Here is a 21,549-nt window from a genome sequence, read left to right as displayed (position 1 = left end):
GGAAGGCCAGGCAGCCTCCTCGTGGGAGAGGAGGAGGACCCTCAGTGTGCGGGCTGAGCCCAGGATCGCTGCCCTAAATCCAGCCCCTGCCACCTGCTGGGGAACCCCAACACTGCCTGGATCCACGGAACCCCATCTTCAAAGGGAGAGTGGGGCCTCTCTGGGAGCGCCCTGAGCCTGCGCAAGGCTGGGCGAGGCCTCCTGACCCGCTGGGGAGGCTGGCCTGCGGAGGGGTTGCCAGGCGACCAGTGAAGGCTCCTCCCAGGGCGGCTGTGGGAGGCCACGTTGCCCGGCAACCAGGTGGCAGCGTCCCTTGAGCCCGGACCACGCAGCTGTGCCCAGCCCTGCCCGGCTTCTCCCGGGCCTGTGGGACCCCTGGGGCCCCTCCTTGTTCCCTGAGACCAGGACAGCGGGCACCTCTGGTCACAATGAACATTGTTCTCTCCAGGTGAGTGGCCCTGCGCTGGCCCCTGCTGGGAGAGGGGGGCGGTGGGGTTTGGGGCCTGATGCACCAGGAGACATGAGGGCAGCCGGGACTGGGGAGGGGGAAGTGGTAAGGGGTGCTCCCCCTCCCACCCCACCCGGCCTCACGGTCAAGGGAAGACAGAGATTGGTACTGGGGAGGCTTCCAGAATCAGACCTCTGCCTCTTCAGCATTGCTGCCCACGGCTCTGGGGTAGCCAACTTCACAGAGTCCATCCCCTCCTTCCCTCGCTCACCTCCATCTGGAAAACCCCTCTTCATGCCTCAGAGCCCCACCAGGCATCACCCCCTCCGTGTCCCCGACCACACTGGCTCCAGCACGATACTGTCACAGCTCCCTCACAGCTCGTCTGCCCCTTAATCAGTTGTTTGCATGCCTGGTTCTTCTGAAGGTGGCAGACTGGAAGGTGCCTCTGAATCACTTGATTTACTTCTTTAAAATGCAGCCCCCTGGGCCCCGCTCACAGGGATTCTGGCTCACGTGGGAGTGGGGGCCTGGGAATCTGCATGTTTACTTGTGCCCCAGGTGATTCTGGTTGAGGGGGTCCAAGGACCCCACCTGGAGGAACAGAGACTGTGGCGGCTGTGCGACCTTGAGCAAGATGCTTCACCTCTCTGGGCCTCAGTTCCCACAGTTTTAAAATGGTGACAGAAATAGTGCCTGACTTCCAGAGTAACGCGCGAGGAGCGCTCTGCACGCTGAGGTGCTGCCCGAGTCAGGGTTTGTTGGGAGGAGGACAAGGGCCGCTCTTCCAAGTTTCCGGCTTCAGGGATGTGATGAGCGGGTTGCACGGGGGACTTTGGTCAGACGTGATGGAGGGGTGACCACCTGGGGTGAGGGGAGGAGAAGGTGCAGAAAGGAGTGGGAGGGAGGCCGCACCTCCTTGTCAGCACCTCCGATGGGCAGACACCAGGCCAGCGGCACATCGAGAAGAATCAGCAAGCTCCCCACCCCCCCAGATGTGGAGGGAGAGAAACCAGGCATGACGGGGAAGGGACGAGGGACGTGCCAGAAGGACAGATGTAAGGCCCAGGGCTGTGGCGGGTACGGAGGGATGAAGGGGGACCAGGCATTCTTGGGCAGTGACACCGCTCTCTGTGACGCTGAGACGGTGGCTACGGGGCACCGTGCACTTGTCCAAACCCCCAGAACATGCAGCACCGAGAGCGGACCCTCGTGTAAACCGTGGGCCTTGGGGAAAGACAGTGCATCAGTACTGGCCCCCCGTCGTAACCAGTGAACCCACCACCGCGGGATGCTAATGATGGGGACACCATGTGTGCTCCAGGGAGAGCGCACGAGAACTTTCCACTTGGTGTTTCTGTAAAGCTAAAACTGGTCCATAAAAAACACTTCAGGGTTCAGAGCAGGGAGAGAATTTCGACAGCAGGGGAAAAGTTAGAATGGGGCATCTCCGAGGGAAGAGCCACTGCAGCCAGGACAGTTGGAATAAGGAATAACTCTGCCAGGAGGACAGGAGCCTCTGAAGAGTTGCAGGGAGGGGAGGGCTGGTTTGGGACCAAACCCGCGTCTGCAGTCCTGCCCGGCCACTGAGCAGCCCGAGACCCGCTGGTGTCCCTCATCTGCCTTGACGGGCTGACACTGGAACCTTGAGGGTCATCTGGGGACTGGGTGCCTGGCAGGAGAGCGATAGGGGGGTGCTCCCAGGTCGCTGTCCTGACCTGGCTGGGCATCACTGCCCGGAAAGGCCCTCAGGCCCCCGCCTCCCCAGGGACAGCCAGGTGAGGGTGATGGAGAACATGGTGACCAACGCTGAGAAGTACTTTGGCCAGTTCTGCTCGCTGCTGGCCGCCTACACCCGCAAGACGGCGCGGCTGCGGGACAAGGCCGACCAGCTGGTCACACGGCTCCTCGACTTCGCCAACACCGAGAACGCCGAGATGCGGGCCACTCTGCGGAACTTCGCCGAGGACCTGGCCAAAGTGCAGGACTACCGGCAGGCCGAGGTGGGTGCGGCCGCCCCGGAGGCCCCGGCCACGGTGGGTCAGGTCCCAGGGCTGGCGCCGCCCTGTGGGGGCCACAGCCAATGGACACGTCTCCTCCAAAGGTGTCCTCGAGGGTGGACACTTACACCGCTCCCTCCCAGGGTCACTCCTCCGTTTGCAGGCAGGAGGGCCAGGAGGCTCTGCGGAGGTGGACGAGGCGTGGACGAGGCGAGGAGCCCCAGGGAGTCAGGCCTGCGGGCCACGCTGCGGGTCCATGAGGCCCGGGCAGGAGGCGCATTCCCAGGGGCCTGGACCTCGAGGAATGCTGGGGGCTGAGGGCAAGGAGGCTGCAGCGTGGTAGGGAAATAAGTTAGAATAAAAATCTCCTGCCAGCCCAGAGAAATCCTCTCTGTGATCGTAGAAAAGAAGAAAACAGCTTTTCTATGGAATAGGCGTTAAACCAGACTGTAATGCCACCTGATAAGTGATGGCAGAGACAGGCAGAAACCTCCCTCCCCTACATAACCAGGCACAAAGAACCCATCACACGCACGTTCTCAAGACAGGTGTAACTTGCCCCCAGGTAAGGGAGTGGAGGGCGAGTTTGTCACACAGGACTTCCTAATTCCACCTGGTGAGTGGGCGGCCACCTGTGTGAGCCGATGTCTTTATCCAAAGGAAAAGTAAAACTTCTCCCACCTCTGTGACAGCTCGGAGCTTGGCAGGGGAAGCTCCCTGAGCTGCCTCCCTTGATGTCTGCATGTCAAAGAGATGACCGCCAGGCCCACTGTAAAATCTGCAAGAGGCTTACTTAGGTTTTCAAAAGGTCTACGTCCATCTCAAAGGGACAGGGCGAGTTTGCTAAAAGAAATGCTGTGAGGGAAGGCGGGGGAGAGTCCCTTTCCCTTTGGGCTCCTGGGAAAATCAATTTTTTTTAGATTTGTGCTTACTCTTACAAGGGTCATCAGCCTTGGCAAAGGAGAGGAGGGGGCTGGTGGAGATCCCAGCCTCCCGGCCCATCCGGCGTTCAGGGGACCCCAGTCCTCAAGGCATCAGCCTCACCTGGGAACTTGTTAGAAGTGCAGATTCCTGGGCCACACCCTGGACCTGCCGAGTCAGAACCTGGGGCTGGTGTCTGGCACCCAGGGTTTAAGGAGCCCGTGGTGGGAGGCGGGGTGGGGAATCCTACGCCTGCTCTAGTGACACCCATGGACTCAGAACAACGCTGGGCGCGGGCTAAGTGCTTAGTCAACACCAGCGTTCACGGTGATCGCTGTTACTAGCACTGATATTGTTCATTCGAGTGTCTAGCATCAGGCTGGGTGCGTAGGCACTGGCTCAGGGCTGAGAGGGTCCCCCTCACTGACCCTGCAGTGTCCTTGGGGGCTGCACGGTGCAGTCAGCTCCGAATCTGCGCCACTCCATGTTCCGTGATCCTAAGGTAGACTGGAGGCCTGAAACAGCGATGGGTCCCCGGGAAGTGCATGAAGCCGTGGTGCAGACAGTCATTATACCCATTTTACAGGCCAGGAAAAGAGGCTCCGAGAGATGAAATGTATGGCCCAGCCCTTGGGAGGCAGAGGCTCAGGCAGCCCCTGAGCCCAGGCTGGTGCTCGCAACCCCAAGGGGTGAGGGAGGGCATCTGGTGCTCCCCCTGCCCCCCATGGGCCCCTGCCATGCAGCTCCAGGTATGCAGATGGCTCTCTATAAATGCAGGCTGGAGGCCGCGCAGCCTCCAGGCACCTGTCTGGCTCTGTCTGCCCTGAGTCTGCGTGTCCGCGTTCCCCCAGGTCGAAAGGCTGGAGACCAAGGTCGTCAACCCCCTGAAACTCTACGGGGTGCAGATCAAGCAGACTCGGGTGAGTGAGGGCCCCTCGTGGCGGGCGGGCAGCAGCTGGGGCTGGGCGCCGGATCCCCGGAAACACCCTCCTCTCTCCTTAGGCCGAGATCAAGAAATTCAAACGTGTCCGGGATAACGAGATCAAACAATTGGAGAAGCTGGAGAAACTGAGGCAGAAGTCACCCTCGGACAGGCAAATGATCGTATCCTTCCCGGAAGTGGGGCCGCTGGGCGGGGGCCGTTTGTCACGGGCACCCCCTGTGTAGGGCGGCATGGGCCACCCAGGGGCTGCTGGTTCACCTGGCTCCTTAACGCCCCGTTCTCAGTCCCAGGTGAGTGTCCCGTGTCTGTCTGGGGACGGTGGAATGGCTCAGGTAACGAATGGCCTCATGTCATGGCGAGGTGAGCTCTTCCCTGGGCAGGTGCCTGGGGGTCAGAGGTGCGGGAAGCTATCGGCTGGGGGCGGGGGCCCTGGGTTCTGTCCCATCAGGGACCCTATTCAGCCAGTCAGCGAGTCACTCCCCTCCACGGCCCGTGACCTTCTCAGGGTCACCTGTTTAATGCTCCCACGAGGTGGGCACTTCCAGAGGGGGAGACCAAGGCTGCAAAAGGTGCCTTGCCCAAGGTCACACAGGGAGTTAAGGGGCAGACCCAGAACTCGACTCTGAGGGTGTCTGACTCTAAAATCCAGGCTCTTCACGTGCTGGGTCTGGTGTGGGGTCGGATCACATAGATGTCCATCAAGGGAACCAATGAATTAATTACCTAAAAACGTTGCACACGCTGGAACTAATCACCAACGAACATGGCGCATCTGTTTTAAGAATAGCTCTCTGGGGGGCCGGCCCCGTGGCTTAGCGGTTAAGTGTGCGCGCTCCGCTACTGGCGGCCCCGGTTCGGATCCGGGCGCGCACCGACGCACCGCTTCTCCTGCCATGCTGAGGCCGCGTCCCACATACAGCAACTAGAGGATGTGCAGCTGTGACATACAACTATCTACTGGGGCTTTGGGGGAAAAAAAGCAGGAGGATCGGCAATAGATGTTAGCTCAGAGCCGGTCTTCCTCAGCAAAAAGAGGAGGATTAGCACGGATGTTAGCTCGGGGCTGATCTTCCTCACAAAAAAAAAAAAAAAAGAATAGCTCCGTGGGTGCCCCTCCTCAGTTCTTACAACAGCCCTGCAAAGCAGGTCTTAGCACTGTCCCCCTTTACAGGCAAGGAAACCGAGGCTCAGAGAGGTTAAGTGACCTGCCCAAGGTCACACAGCTCGTAAGCAGGTCTGTCCAAGCATCGCCTGACCCTTTAGCCACGGTCCTGCTCGGCCACTCCTTCAACGGCCACACTGGCGAGAGATGCCACGACGCAGGGGAGCTGGACCCAAAGTAGCGCGACGAGGCTGAGGATGACCCAGAATGGATCCACCCCGTGACAGTTCCTATCTCCGGGCCAGGCGGAGACCAGTGTGCAGAGGGCCTCGGTGGACGCCAGCCGCACCACCCACCGGCTGGAGGAGACGGTCGACGCCTTCCAGAAGCAGAAGCTGAAGGACCTACAGGTAGGGCTAGTCGGTCCTGTGTTGGGAGTACCGTAGGCTGCCTTTGTGTGTTTTTGTGTGTGCCCATGTGTGCCCGTGTGTGCGCACCTGTGTATGTGTGAGTGCGTGTGTGCACACGTGTGTGCCCATGTGTGTCTGTGTGTGCACCTGTGTATGTGTGAGTGCGTGTGTGTGCACACGTGTGTGTGTGCCCGTGTGTGTGTGTATGCATATGTGAGCTGGTGCCCACTCGCTCAAGCTCAGAGCCCGGGCTCCCAGGACAGTTAATCCTGGCCTGATCCTGGCCGCGGGGGGTAGAGGCCAGCTGCTCAGGGCAGCTGTCCGGCACAGCTGGCCTGCCCGGAAGCCAGCACTCGCGGCCCTGCCCCCACCCGGAGAACCTGGCAGAGTCTGTGTCCCCAGCCCCTTCCTTTGCAAACGGGGGCCCGCGGGACTTGCCCTGACTCCTCCTTTCCTCCCTGAAGCTCTAAACACACGGGCGTCTTCCTTCCTCCACTGGGACCCCCCTCTAACCCCACCCGGAATCCTGGGCCCGGAGCCCAGCTCTTGCAAGTGGGCCTCAGGGAGTCGGGGTCTCTAAGGACGAGTGGATCACAGAGGCCCCTGGACTCACTCTGATCCTCTCTAGTCCATTTCCCAAAGTGCAGCCCCAGGCATCTCACAGAGGCAGCTCCACTTTGTCACTCCTGTGACACCCTCCCCTGGCTTCCCTTGTCCCAAGGATAAAGGCCGAAATCCTCCCCACGGCTCTGGAAGCCCCAGCCCAGCCTTGCAGCCTGTCTAAGCTCAAGTGCACCAAACTCCTTCATACCTCAGGGCCTTTGCACGGGCTGTGCTCTCTGTCAGGGAGGCTCTGCCCGTACTCTGCACGAAGTTAACACCTCCTCATCCTTCAGGGAAACTCGTCTGGACCCCCAGACCCGTCCAACCCTGTTGTTAATACACTCTGCTCTATCCCTCTGGGGGCTGTTATCCCAGGGGGACGGATTAATTGTATCTTTAATTCACTCATTAATCTAACAGATGTTGAATACACACCTACTGTGTGCCAGGCGCTGTGTCTGAGGCTGGGGCACCAAAGCCAGAAAGCAGGGCACCCTGTCTTCATGGAGTTGACGCCCCTCGGGGAGACCCGTGATGGGTGCCACTCCTCAGGGAGTGGAGGGCGTGGTAGGGACCTCACTGCTCCACGCCTGTCTCCACACTGCATGTCGGTGACACAGGGTGGACCTCCACCCATCGTGTCCCCTGCTGGGGCCTGGGCACCAGGTCCAGGGCCTGGCCCTTCGTGAGCGCTCAGTAAAGATTCGGGAAATGAATGAGAGAACAAATAAGCAAATGGACGAATGCACAAGTCAGTGAAACCGTGGTGATTAGTGCTCAAGCCTTTATGTTGCAGGCAGGGCTGAGAACCCCCAGCTGACTGTCATTAGGCATCTGCTGTTTACAGGCCCGGAAGCAGGGCTCCTGGGGTGCCAGCAATAGTCTCCAACAAGATTCTCGGCCCCACGGGCAGGGGCTGACGGAAGCACGCGGTTTAAAACGGGCATCCTTTAAACTTCTGGGATTAAGTTTGTAAGAGACGCTTATTCAAACCATCCCCTGAAAAGCCCTCCAAATTCTGAAAAGATCAAAACCAGAACTTGAAATAATGACTACTGCCATATTGGTTTTAGGTCTCAATTCTAATAAAACGATCATATTTACAACATAGCTCTCCAGCCCCTGTTACGAGCCTGTGAGTAACGCTTTCATACGGGATCACATACCTGGGCGTATGGAAGTCACCCGGAAGGCTCCTGACAAGGCAGGGCTCGGGTGGATGGGCCCACCCTGGATCCCATTCAGTGGGGCTGGGTGACAGAGAATTTGCGCTTCTGACAAGCTCCCGGGTGGGGCTGGTGCCGATGCGGGCAGCACAGACGGGGAGCTGCCGCGCTAACAGCATCTCGTAGGGCTTTGTGAACTGGGACCATGCGTGTCCCTACTGTGCAGATGAATAAACTGAGGCTCAGAGAGGATAAGTCATTTCCTTGGGGCCACAGGCCGGTATATGGCAGGATAAGGCCTCGACTTTGCCTCCTGATTTGCAGCTGTTCCCACCGGCGCTGCCTCCCAGGGGACGAGGGGAGGATGTGGGGGGCAGGCATTTCCATCACAGTCTTGGGCACCCCCTTCCCTTTCTTCTGTCAGGCTGGCTTAGGGGCCTGCTCGGGCCTACCTGCCCCAGGGGCTTCCCGTGTTACGTGAAGTGGTATGTTTCCAAACGGCGGGCTCCTCCCCCAGCATCAAGCCTGTGTCTTGCTGGGGCCTAAAGCAAAGTAGGAACTTCTGCTAGAGCCCCGCACACAGTAGGAGCTTGTGGTAGGCCCAGCACACAATAGGAGCTTGTGCTAGGCCCCGCACACAGTAGGAGCTTGTGCTAAGCCCCGCACACCACAAGAGCCCCCGCTGGGGCTGAACACACAGCAGGAACTCTGTAAGAGCTTGCTGAACCGAGCCAAAACATCTGATCAAAAGAAGCCAACATCTCTATCACTAATTACGTTCTGGCGAGCTGGCTTAGGTTGTGGGGCCTCTGGGCTGAGCAGTGTCTACCAGCAGTGCCCCTCCCTTTCCCGGAAGACCCACTCACAGCCCCTGGGTGACAGCGCTGAAGGTTTTGTAGCCATCAACCTGTCTTCGGATGCGAGAAGCTAAGGCTGTATGGATAAGCCCAGGTGACAGGTCTGAGACAGCGCCCCTCAGAAAATCCTCTCAAGAAATGCGCCCTCTACCTTTCCAGAACAATCCCTGCACAAGGCAGCTTTTGAATGGGAATGTGTTATCTGTTCAATCAAAATTAAATTAAATGAGGGGCCGGCCCGGTGGCACAAGCGGTTAAGTGCGCGCGCTCCGCTGCGGCGGCCCGGGGTTGGCTGGTTCGGATCCCGGGCGCGCACCGACGCACTGCTTGGCAAGCCATGCTGTGGCGGCGTCCCATATAAAGTGGAGGAAGATGGGCACAGATGTTAGCCCAGGGCCGTCTTCCTCAGCAAAAAAAGAGGAGGATTGGCGGATGTTAGCACAGGGCTGATCTCCTCACAAAAAAAAAAAAAAAAAAAAAAAAAAATTAAATTAAATGAAAAATAACACATTGACCTAGGACCTGTCCCACAGGCACCACTAAGCCCCTGGCACCCTGGCCTGTCCATGCTCGGGGTGACGCCAGGACCCTCCTGCTGACATTGTTGCTTATGTGATCCCGGCTTCTCTCCCCACAGAAAATCTTCTCGGACTTCGTAACCATCGAGATGGTGTTCCACGCCAAAGCGCTGGAGGTGTATTCCGGTGCCTTCCAGACCCTGGAGAGCTACGACTTGCAGAGAGACCTGGAGGTAGGTCTCGACACCCCATTTCCTCCCGGTGGTGGGGGTGGAATTCTATTTCGGTCCTGTCTTGATATGAGCAGCTTTTGTTGGCAACGTTTTGCAATATCTATAATTTTGAAGACTCATCCTGATGAACTGTTGTTAATATCCGCCCCTGGGTGCCAAACCGAGGGATTTCCCAACACGCTCTGTCTGGAATCTCCACGTGGCCGTCGTCACTTGGGTGTTTGGAAACAAACAAATGGATCAACACGACAGAAAGAGTATTGCTGTGGTTTGGACACAGACGCAGGGCTTCTTGTCTGCCCCGTCTGATCTGATCAACATCCAGCACAAGCTGTCTGGGTTCTCTATAACCCACTGCACCAGACCTCGTGGCAGAAACTAGCAGTCATCTGTCGTGGTTCTTTTGTGGCTCTGGGGCTGGCACAGCCGGGCGGTCCTCACTTGGGTCTCTCATCGGTGCTCAGTTGGTGGGTGGCTGGGCTGGAGTCTCACAGGCTCCCTCCCTCATGCCTGGCAGATGACGGCTGCCATCTGGGTACAGGACAGGCCACGTGATTTACAGAGCTTGGTGCAAGACGAAAATGTGGGCCCTCTGTTCAACAACTATTAAGAATTTGAAGACGGTGACACGAGAATCCTGAGCTCGGGGCTCTGGGCGACTGCATGAGCCACACATCCACAAAGCACCCCCGTCTGGGTCCCCAGTGGGGTCTGCAGCCCGAATACCTGCCCATGGCCTCTCCACGTGACGTGGGCTTCCTCACAGCGTGGCGGCTGGTTCCAAGAGCCAGCATCCTGAGACAGAGCCAGTGGAAACTGTATCACCTTTTATGACCTAACCTCGGAAATAACTTGGTGTCGCTTCTGCCACATTCTATACCTTAGAATGTGTGTCACTAAGGCCACATTCAAGGGGAGGAGAATTATATTCCGGCTCCTGATGGGAGAAGTGTCCACGAATTTGAGGATAAGATTTAAAGCCACCATTTGAGGTTAAATGCAGATTGATTGAGCTCCTCTCTATGATATTCCTTTAGAGGCGAGGGTTATCACTAATTTTCCTGTGTGACTATGGACGTGTTACCTAGCCTTTCTGGGCCTCAGTTTCCCCATCTATAAAAAGGGCTGATAATGCCCACTGACTGGGCTGTGGTAGATCATCCGGGATAACGAACAGGAGGCTCCCAGGCGAGACCTGGTGCAGGTGGGGGTCCTAGCAGTGTTGGCTGCGCACAGCCTTGCGTCCCACCATCTCCTCTTCCCACCCCCACCCGGTCTGTGTTTCCCAATCGGATCCAGCCCACCCTGGTCTCTCCTTGGCAGGATTTTAGAGCCAAGATGCGTGGAGTTTATGGGCTTTACGACGCTCGGCCGCTCACAGACACCACCCCCTCCCCAGGGGTCCCGTGGTCTCTCCCAAGCCAGGTGAGCTCTGGGGGTGGGACCGTTACTCCTGTGACAAAGTGAAGTGACCAGGGGGAGGCGGTCTGAGAACACGGGTGTTGAAGGAGACTCCGAGAAGGGGGCTCTGCCTGAGGAATGTGGGGGGCCGCCCTGAGTCTGACCTCGCCTGCCTGGAGCTGGAATCAACAACCCACGGGACCATGGGTCCGGAGTGCCCCCTAGAGGCGTCCTGAAGTGTGTCCGCCTGAGAAGCGGAGAGCTCTGGACCTGCCACTCCTGCCTCCAGCCCTCCGGCCCATGGGGTTCAGAAGTCAGAACTTCTCAGATTTTAGGAAAATAATCCAGTGCCTGTGCTACATGTCAGTTTACGAGCCCAGCAAGGCCTGTAATCGGGCACACTGATATTTCTGCAGGGAAACCTGCGAGGGTTCAACCAAGCAGGATAAATGAAGTCGCTAGGCAGCCTCATGCCAATCAGGGTGGGGTTAATCAGCAGTGAGTGGGGGGCAGGGGGTTTACCCCACAGTGTGTGGAGGGGGCGGGGGTGTCTCCTGGCTTTCTGAGTAATTCTCTCTAAAGGCAGTGGAGGAAGGACGGCCACAGCCAGACTGCCTGGGTCCAAACCCACTTCTCCCAAGCTGTGTGACCTTGGGAAAGTTCCTTAACCTCTCTGTGCCTTAGAGTCCTCACCTGCAAAGTGAGGCTGATAATAGTAACCCCTTCATAGGGTTGTCGTGACCATTAGGTGAGCAAATCTACACGGAGCTCTTAGAACACAATACTTGCCCCCATCATTATTATTATTGATGTTGTCGTGATGGTGATTGTTATTCAGAGTGCTCAGAGCACCATACGGAGCCAGAGAAAAGAAGAGGAGGCCAGTGAGGACGACTCTACTGATGAGGACCCCGTGGAGGACCTCAGGGGACAGGAGCAGGGACTCTGTCAGTAGGAAGAGAACTCCCCAGTCAGAAAAATGGGGGCCGACACTGGATGCTGGGGGCTCTGCTGTGTGCCCTCGGGCAAGTCACGTGTCCTCTGGGCCTCGGTCTCCTCGTCAGGACAACAGGGACAACACCGCTCACCTCCCTGGTGGCTCCGGGCGTCAGTGTGTCCAGCACGGTGCCCGGTGCATGACAGGTGCTCAATAAACACGGGTGTGTCTTAACCGCATCGTGTGGGGTCTCGTCTCCCGCCCTATGACCCGGGGCCCACGGGTGTTGAAACCTGGGGACTGTTGAGAGTGTGGCGCTTAGTCCCCACGGTCCCCGGAACAAAGTCCCACAAACGGGGGACGCCTCTTCTCCCACAGCGCTGGGGGCCTGCAGGCCAGGAGGAGTGTGCCGGCGGGGCTGGAGCCGCCCGAGGGCTGTAGGCGCTCTGTCCCGGCCGCCCCGGCTCCTGGTGCTGCTGAGGATCCTTGGCTCGTAGACGCGTCACTCTGACCTCTGCCTCCGTCTTCACAGGCGTCTCCCCGTGTGCGTGCCTGTGTCCACATTCCCGCTTTTTATAAGGACACCAGTCATTGGATTAGGGGTCCACCCTGTGCCAGCGTGACCTCGTCCTAACTAATTGTACCTGCAAAGGCTCTGTTTCCAAATAAGGTCACATTCTGAGGTCCTGGGAGTTAGGACTTCAACATGAGTTTTGGGGGGACACGATTCACCCCACAACACACGGACATGCTGTGCAGGGGTGACCTTGGGACGGGGGACACATCACAGAAGCCCAGGAGGTGGAGGGGTGATGCAGGTGAAGGGAGGGGTGGGGGCCTCTGGGTACACGCACTTGGGGAGCGAATTCCCGACAGTGCTGGGGGCATTGGTGCCCTGGTCACTCTGTCCCCAGTACACTCCCTGCTGCCTGCTGAAGACAGCTGCCGGGAAGAGTCCACCCCGCGGCCTCTCGAGCTGGCCTGGTGGATAAACGCTCTCCTCTGGGGCCAGCCCTTGATTTGATTCCCCACTTGGGGTCCCCTGATTTCCTCACCAGCAAAGTGGGGAGCACAAAGCCTTCCTCATGGGACATTGCAGGATTAACGTCCTCACCACAGTGATTTTTTTGTGTGTGTGAGGAAAATTAGCTCTAAGCTAACATCTGCTGCCAATCTTCCTCTTTTTGCTGAGGAAGACTGGCCCTGGGCTAACATCCGTGCCCAGCTTCCTCCGCTTTATATGGGACGCCACCACAACATGGCTTAACAAGTGGTGTGCAGGTCTGTGCCAGGGATCTGAACCTGTGAACCCCGGGCCAACAAAGCAGAGCGCACGAACTTAACCACTAGACCACCAGGCTGGCCCCACCACAGTGATTTTTAATACTCAAATCCAGGTCTGTGGCACATCCTCTGGGAAGCCCACCCTGATTTCACTGGGGAGGACACACTCCAAAAATCACTAAAACATTCTACATTTTCTATATAGTAATTTATAAAATAACATACCATAGATTGTATTATAGATTACATAGTCACTTTTTTTTTTTTTGCTGAGGCAGATTGGCCCTGAGCTAACATCTGTGGCAATCCTCCTCTATTTTGTATATGGGACGCCGCCAAAGCACGGCTAATGAGTGGAGTAGGTCCATGCCCAGGATCCAAAACCTCGAACCCCAGGCCACCAAAGTGGAGAGCACTGAACTTAACCACTATGCCACAGGGCCAGCCCCCAGTCACGCTTTATACTTCATATTTTATCTCTTATATTTTTACATTCTAAGCATATGTATGTGCACACACATACATACAAATGTACTCTTTTTCTTTTTTGGTGAGGAAGATTGGCCCTGAGCTAACATGTTTTGCCAATCTTCCTCTTTGCTTGAAGATTGTCCCTGAGCTAACTTCTGTGCCCATCTTCCTCTATTTTGTATGTGGGACGCCGCCACAGCATGGCTTGACGAGCGGTGTGTAGGTCTGGGCCCGGGATCTGAACCTGTGAATCCAGGCCACCAAAGCAGAGCAAGTGAAATTAGCCACTACGCCACGGGGCAGGCCCCAAATGTACCTCTCTTTAACCTCAGCAGCGTCCCACATCCACTGATGGTTTCTGAAGGAGAATGACCTTGCGCATCCATCCTGTGGTCCTGGAGCCCGGTGGAGCCTGGCACACAGTAGGTGCTCATTGAATGTATGCTGATGGCGTGAGGGCCCTCCCCCCTCCCCTCTGGCCCCAGCGCACCCGGGAGACCAATGGTTCCTCATTCCGGGGCTGGACAGCTGGCCAAGAGCCTTTCTGGTCACTATCTCCATAGGGCGTCACTTGGGAAGTCACAACAAAATTCAGAGCCTGGGGAGGCTGGGAGGTAGGGACGGAAGGAGTGTGACTTCCGGGGCCTCTTCCTTTTTCTCTCCTGGTCGCTGAGGACAAAGTCACTCGCTGCGCCAGAGCAGTCTGTGAGGATGTCTGCATGTGGCAGGAAGGCAGGCACTCGGGTACTTCCCGTGGCATTAAACACGATGTCGTGAGCAAGAGCCCTGTCCCAAATACAGGAAGAGGGGAGATGCTTCTTTAGGGGACCACGGGCGTTCCTGGCGCGGTGGCAGGAGAGCCTGGAGGTACGCTGCAGACGCAAGCGTTTAGCACGAATTTATGGAAGAAAACCACCACACGGGGTGTTCCAGAAGTCTTAAGCTTCGATAAGTAAGAAGGAAAAGGTTACAACTTACAAAGAAACACCATTTGAAACTTAACTGTTTAAATTTCTTTTATATTTAGTTTTGTGAATTTCGAATACATTTTAAATGTATTCCTATAAAATTTAGACGGAACAGTTTGGTCCTTGTTCTTTTTTCTTTAGTGGACAGGAACCTTCCTATGGGCACACCTCCCTGGGTTGACTCCTTGTCGGGAAACTGAGGGAATGGACTGGCGTGAGCAGCACAGCTCTGCCATCTGCAAACGTGCTGGCATTGGCTGCATTGGGTCCTCACGGGAACCGCCCAGGATTCGTGGTGATCTTCCCGGTTTACGGATGGAGAAACCGAGGCTCAAACAATTTGGCAAAAGGCCTACAGTGGTTGCTGGGAGCGGGAAGGGGAGCTGGGCCTCTTTCCTGGGCCGACCCCGCCCTGCCCCAGCTCCTGGGGTCTTTGCTGCCCGGCAGAGGGGTCTTCCCCCATCCTTGGAGTGGCCCCTGAGTCTAGCCCTTGGCTGCCGCTGGGGGAATCCTAGTACTGGAGGAAAAGTCAGCTGTGACGTCCCAGGGTTGGGGCATCTGCCACCCAGCCTGCCCCTCCACATTTGGCTGAGAGAGGGCAGTGTCCTCCAGAGTGGGTGGAGAGCTGGGGACACTGAGGTCGGGCCCCCACTCCACCAAGCGACCGGGAGTGTACCCCAGTCCATGTTGGGCAGCCAGGGAGGGACCATCCTGCCCCCAGGGCCCCTCGAGCCGAGCCTGCTGCTTCAGGCACTGAGGACTCTTCTCCCAGGCCCTTGACTGCTCCTCAGATTGACCTCCCAGATCCTCTTAGGCTGAAGAATTAGCGTGTGGCCACCGACATCTTATAATCGGAAAAAGAGAAAGCCCACCAATTCACAAAACACGTCTGCTGAACCAGGTTGGAAGGACTGATAAAGGCGTCCTGTTTGTCAGGGAGGAGTTGTAATCGGGTTCCACCTACAGTCCCCCAACCCCAGATGCAAGAGGTGAGGCAGCCTCGGCTCAGAGCAGCGAGGTCAGGGCTCCGGTTGGAAGGGGTCTGGGGCATCCCGGAGGCTGAGCTGAGTCCAGCGCAGGGCGGGGGCCAATCCATGCACTACACATGCCCCAGGCAGCAGCACAGACAACTCTGCAGCTCTGTGTCATCCCGAGGAATGCTCCCTTTCCTCGTTTCCCATGAGACGCACACTCATCTGCATGAGACCCAAATGCTCAGCCTAAATGGGGAAAACATCTATTTGACCCTAGAAAAAATGTTTTCTTCTGAAAAGCCACCGATGTCATTGAGGACACTGCAAATTCCCTACAGAGTCCTCACGGATATGTGAAAACAGAAATTAAACAGACTGACTTTTTTTTTAAAAGATAATTTATTTCAGTTTCCACCTTTTGACAATCTGAGGTGCAATATATAGACACATTTTTTTTTTCTTCACAGGAAACAGCTTTGATTTTAGCACTGCTCTGAGATCTTCAACCTTGAAACTTCCTCAACTTTAAAATACAGTTTGTGGAGCATCACCTAGCGGGTTGCAAGATTGCATAACCATGACGCAGAGGACACCTGTGCCCTGATTCTGCCTCTGGGCTGCTGCAGGCAATGTCTGGACGCGGTGACACGTTTAGGTCCGATACAAATGGGTGACAGAGAGATAGAATGCGCATACGGAAGCCACTGCTGAAGCCCAGCAGAGACCACGGTTTCTAACGAAGGTGGAGATGGACCGTGTGCTAACGCACTTACATATTCTAAGGGAAATGTGCCTGGGGTTGAATTTCTAGCATTTCTAGTGTTCATACGTTTGGCTTGTCTATCTCAAGGCGTCGCTGGGCTCTGGGACAGCAGACCCTAAGCCTCGCTGTCCCTAGCACAGCGGAGAGATCAGGAGCCCACCCCGGGGCAGCGCCTCATCCCTCACGGCAGAGGCCTTCCCTGCCGTGGACTCCCGGTGGAGACATACCCGCTGCGCATTTCTCCTTTCTCTTTTCTTGAGCACATCGTCTAGGGCCAGGAGGGAACAGGCACAGTCTCCCAATTCTAGGACTGGCTGTGGGGTCAGAGGATTTACCAACAGGAGCCCTCTTTCTCGTTAAAGTGCAAACCCCTTCAGGTGTGCTCCGGTGAGCTCCAGCTGGCCGCGGGCTCCGCCCTGACTCTGCCTCGTCGAAGCCTGGAGTCGGCAGGTCAAGCCCGGATCTGGGTTCAACCCCAACTGCACGGCTGTCCTACGGGAGGGGTGTGCGTGGAAGTGACGGGAAGACATGCAAACCCAGACATCCTCACTCTCTCCTGGAAATGACGAGTTTTTCCCTCTCCAACAGTAATGGGAGCACTGCCCCAATTAAGTCTCGAGGATACTCGAGTCCCCTGGACACAGCTAGGGGTGGGGTTCCACCCCCAAGCTTTTCACTCGTCTCACTGCTCGGAGCTCAGACAGACCGGCTGACTCGGGGATGCAGCCCAGCACCAGGTTCCCAGGGAACAAGGCAGCTGGCCCCCAGGAGGCATCCGTGCCATGCCTCCCCGAGAAGTACAGGACACGCGGGCCCAGGGACAGCACGGGAGACCGAGGTTTAGGATGAGGCCCCGCAGGAGCCCACCGTGGAGGATGGTCTTAGCGTTGAGGGTATTCGCTGGGTGTGAACAATCTGGAAATGATTCATCTACTTGTTTTCTGGCAAACCAACACATTCCTATTTCCGGGCACACGGTGACAAGGACATACTGCAACGTGTGGCCTGTGTGGCGTGAGTAAGCCATGGCCTTGTCTGAGGCCTGTAGACTGTACTTTAGTCAGTTAGGGACACTTCCAGCCAATACACTTCCCCTTCACCCTGAAACTCAGCAGACAGCTTTCCAAGTGAAGCTCACCTCCGAGAATCATAAAAGGAATAAATGATTTACAGGAAAACGTGGGAGACAGCCGAGTCCTAGAGCCAACGGTTCAGAACTAAGAGGCTGGGTGGGGTCCGCCCCCTCCCAGCAGCTTCGTCTAGGGCTGAAAAAGAGATGAGAAGAGATGGCCTGAGACCACTTGGCTGGGTGGGGCCCCAGGGGGCTCGTTCCTCCCCTCCCCCAGGTTGGGCTGGGCCTCTGCGGCCCTCCTGCTTTCTCTCCCTTGACAACGGACCCTCCTGCCTAAGCTCCCCACTCTTCTGGGCCCCCTGGCTGCCCAGTGGTCTCAAGTTGTAAGTAATTTGGTGATAAAGCTGATCTAACCACACGGGTCTACCTGGATCCTCCCTAACCAAGAAGCCAACCAGTCAGGGCGCTGTAACGCCCAGGATGGTCAGGCTCGGAGCCTGCAGTCCTGATTTATGGTGACGGTCTCCAGTCCCCTGGGTCAGATGACACTTCTTACAAACCCTGTGGTGGTGTGAACTCGACTTCTCACACAGGAGTCTGGAAACCAGCTGTTCCCTCCAGGTGATCAATTAACGCACAGAAAACAGTCCACAGAAATGCAATCCTCCAGGCTGCCGCCTTCTCTCCACAACAGGGAACTCCACCGTCTAACATGACTCGGTTCGAGTAACAGGGTCCACTGGTTTCAACTCCCGGACAGGAGGCTCTTGCCCTGGACCTCTGTCCTAAACTCAATGTGGGCTCTCGGGGTTGCCCTGAAAACTTAAACAGGCTTTCATTTGGGAACAGAACTCAGGAACTGGACTGTTTTTCTAGTCCTCCTTTTGGTAATTTAAGAGGTTCTTAGCCCACTTTTTTCTTCTGGCAACAGGGAATTCAGAGGCTACTCCATCTCATTGCACAAATAACTTGCACTGTCAGAATTTGGTCTCCTGCCTTGGGTTAAATGCGCACAGGCACACACAGCAGATGCAATCTGAAGATGAACACGGCCCCTCTTAAACATCCATCACTAATGGAAAATTGTAACAAAGGCTAAAAACATACAAAGCCACATCTCCACATGTTCTCACGAGCAGGGAACTTTATACTTGAGAGAATTAACTGCATTTTGGCTCACTATGATCCACACAGCCCTGAAGGACAGACAGCAGAAACTCTGAAACGCTGTTGCTAATGGCAGGCCTTCCAGGCTCCCGGCTTGGGTCACTCTACCTGTTGGGACTGCAACTCTGTTCTCGGATGCCATCTGATGCTTCCCGCGGAGGCTAAGGTCCCTGGGTTTACAAGAAGGACTACCAGAGCTCTCTTGCACCAAAGTGTCCCCGTGTGTGCATCAGGGTGGGGCCTCGGAGAGTGTGTCCTGTGTCTGCTCGCCACCAGAGCCCCCTCATGGCTGCTCCGGCTGGGCCCGGAGGGAAGAGATGGCGTCATGGGGGAGAGAGGAAATCTCAGTGAGGCACGCTGCCAGCCTTCTTCGAGGGACCTGGGCTCCTCCAGGCGATACCAGCGAGGGGCGCTCCAAGGTGAAACTCTCAGCCAAAGGCAGCTGCCAGCAGGGGACAGCAGAGCAGCCTCCGAGCCACCTCGGCATCTCACTCCGAGGCCTCTAGCAGCGCCCCCTTCTGGGCTGAGCAGGCTGCACTTGTGGGGTCAGCGTTGCTCCACTCTTAGGACCTGGATCTCTAAGAACAAGGACCAAGAGGGGGAAAAAACCAAAGTAACTCTTGCTTCCACCTTCAAATGCTACTTCAAGAGGACTATATGGGGGAAAACGTCTCAACATCAGTTTTGAAGTTAAAGTGCTTGGAAAAGCCCAGAGAAGTCAACACTGCATTTCCTTCTGAAGCTGTGTGGTCCCGCCTGCTCTGCGCACTCCGCCACCCCTGGACAGAGTCTCAGAATCCACTTCTCTTCCTCCAGAAATCAGACCAAATCAAAACTTCTATACAAAAATCCTGTATACACAAGGGTAAGTCTTTTGGGCACCTTAGAGTCTTAATGCATTTCAACTAACTACTAAGAGATGACTAGTAAAGCTGACGACGACACAGCTAAAGGGAGAGCTCTGCGGGGCCCGGGACAAACCACTTGGGGGGCCTGATATTACAGGGGGAGGGAGCACCACGCATCCAGGGTCACGGGTGGATGTGTCAGGAGGGCGTGCATTATCTGAAGGAAGCATTGCAGGAGGAGGGGCCCACCCCACCCCCACTTGACGTTATTTCCCTGAAACGCATGCAGCAGAGACATGCACCATCGCTGGAGTCCAGCAATGGGGGACCCTCCAGCCCACGTGCCTGCCCAGGACACTGCAAGCAAACCAGCAACATGGCTGTGCTTTGCTCAGTGACCTCGCCAGACAGGCTGCCATCACACACATACGGTGCCCCCATAAAAACGAGCCAGGTCCCCGAAGCCCTGCTCCTGGTTCATTTCACACCAAGCCCTCAGATTGCACTCTGTCTCATATCGCCCCTCTTATAATCACCCGGACGTGCATTCTATGGCTCAACCAATGCATGCTCTTCTCTGGAACATTCCAGGGAGGCATTCCACGAGAGAAACTTTCGAGCACTGGCTGGAGAAGTGACTATCAGGCATGTGTGTGTGGTGCTCAAGAGGAGACGGTGATGTAACGGACCGTGAGTTGGAGGAGGTAGTGAGGGGAACAGGACGGGAAGGTGAGGGGGGAAAGGAGAGAGCCCCCCAGGGCCTATTCCAGGTCAGTGCCCAAGAGCGATGGGCGAGAGGCAGAGGGAAAGAGAGCGGGCCCTGGGAGCCAGCATGCTGGATGTCTGCGGCTCAGACTTCAGCCCCTCGGGCTGGTCTGCTGCGTCTGGTACAACCCCAGGGAGAAAAGCCAGGCGACCCAGGCCCCAGATGTGAGACGCGGGGGACCTGCAGAATCTGCAGGACAGAGGTCAAAGGCCTGGGATGCGGGAGGGAAAGGCCCTTCCTGAGGCTTCGGGGGGTGGAGGGCCCAACGCTCTGCAGCCGCTCCGCTACCGCGCCTCGCACGATCGCCCCCGGAAGCCGCCTCTGCCCGGCTGTCTGTAACACTGACACAGATTTTCCTGTCTTTTTTGAAATAAAGAGCAGCACTGTTTGCTATTAGAAAGAGCGGCTGTCTTGCAGCTACTGAAGAAAGCTTTCTTTCCTGTGCTTCTTCGTGGGACAGCCCAACGCTGCTCCCGGGCGTGAGCTGTGGAACTCGCTCTGCTTCAGAAGGAAGCTGTCAGCTGACCGGGAACATCTCAGGTGGCCTGAGGCAGACACCTCAGTGCTGGTGTGACTGTAACAAAGACTCTCAGAGCCTGTGATGTCCCCCGGGGGCTCACATCCCTGCAGTTGTGGCCGGGCCCTCTGCGGCCAGGAAAGAACGTCTTCTGCGCTGGTCTCTCTCCTCCAGGTTCCTCTGACTCCAGTTCCTGTCACACGGAGGGGGGCCAAGAAAGAGCCAGCACCAGCCCCGACCAACACTGCGAGGCCTACCGCCCCCTCCGCACAGCTGCCGCTCAGCAAGAACCCCGTCTGTGGGAGCACCCCTGTTCCACACCTGAAGGGGAGGGTCCCAGATCATCACCCATGACTGCCCTGTGTCACTGGCATGTGCCGTCTCCTGGCTGCCCTTATCCACATTCCCACAGTCACCCTCTGCCCTCTGTCCTGCAGGAGGCCACGGCAGATACTGCCCTGTGCCCACCTGGCCCTGGCCTCCTTCCTCCTCCTCCCTCTCGGTCCCATGTCACAGGCCTGACATGCGGGGGTATGATGGTCACTTCGGGTTTAGCCATGTAATCCGAGGGACACTTTGGCATGTGGAGGGGGGAGCAGACACAGGCAGAGGGGAGGCAGGGAGGACAGGCAGCCGGATTCTTCTACCACTAGTTGTAGGGCAGCTGGAGTGGCTCTGGCTGCTGCCGATGTCATGCAGGGTCATCGGGTGGGGTGACGGCCAGTCGCTGGCCTGGGAGAGCAGCGTGCACCCTCAGTCCTCCTGCAGCCTACTCAGTGGCCATCTGCTCGATGTGGTCACTCAGCAGCTTGTATTGCTCTGGAAGAAAAAACAATGTTATCTCTTGGAAGAAAGATGGTGGCACGGACAGGAGTGTCCTGCTCTTACTGGGGACAATGACAAATCAGGACCTCACCAGCAACGGTGAGCGCAGCTTCTAAAGGCCCAAGGTGACATCCAGCATGCTGCACATCAGGCATGAACATGCATCCTTGAAACTGGGATGTATCTTCTCATGGAAATGATGCTACAGCGGGTGGCCCCACAGGCCCCCATGGAAGCCCGCGGAAGGCATGGTTCGGGCAGATGAACTGCATCGCGGAAGCCAGGCCTGGGTCCTCCAGACCACACAGGGCCTCGTGGCAGATGAGGGGACAAGAGCAAGTGTTCTTGCCCTTTT

At 56.8% G+C, this 21,549-nt stretch overlaps 2 protein-coding genes across 10 annotated transcripts in view; one reads left to right on the top strand and one right to left on the bottom strand.

Annotated features, from left to right (window-relative positions):
- The first annotated feature begins 428 nt into the window (after window positions 1-428).
- CIBAR2 (CBY1 interacting BAR domain containing 2) lies at window positions 429-11,767 on the top strand. Its single transcript, XM_058528639.1, has 9 exons — window positions 429-448; window positions 2,217-2,451; window positions 4,221-4,289; window positions 4,372-4,473; window positions 4,597-4,602; window positions 5,720-5,824; window positions 9,088-9,201; window positions 10,525-10,626; window positions 11,441-11,767. The coding sequence occupies exons 1-9, from the start codon at window positions 429-431 to the stop codon at window positions 11,555-11,557; spliced, it is 870 nt and encodes a 289-aa protein (XP_058384622.1). The 3' UTR covers window positions 11,558-11,767.
- Window positions 11,768-17,048: 5,281 nt separating this feature from the next.
- Window positions 17,049-21,549, bottom strand: part of KIAA0513 (KIAA0513 ortholog) — a 60,579-nt gene continuing 56,078 nt past the window's right edge. For all 9 annotated transcript variants that reach the window (XM_058528410.1, XM_058528408.1, XM_058528406.1 and 6 more), the window contains one exon: window positions 17,049-21,188. In XM_058528410.1, coding sequence (XP_058384393.1) covers window positions 21,139-21,188 — 50 coding nt within the window. In that variant the 3' untranslated portion in view covers window positions 17,049-21,138. The remainder of the gene's footprint in view (window positions 21,189-21,549) is intronic.

This window comes from Diceros bicornis, chromosome 32, assembly GCF_020826845.1.
Source record: "Diceros bicornis minor isolate mBicDic1 chromosome 32, mDicBic1.mat.cur, whole genome shotgun sequence".
Taxonomy (NCBI): domain Eukaryota; kingdom Metazoa; phylum Chordata; class Mammalia; order Perissodactyla; family Rhinocerotidae; genus Diceros; species Diceros bicornis.
This window is presented reverse-complemented; position numbering and strand designations above follow the sequence as displayed.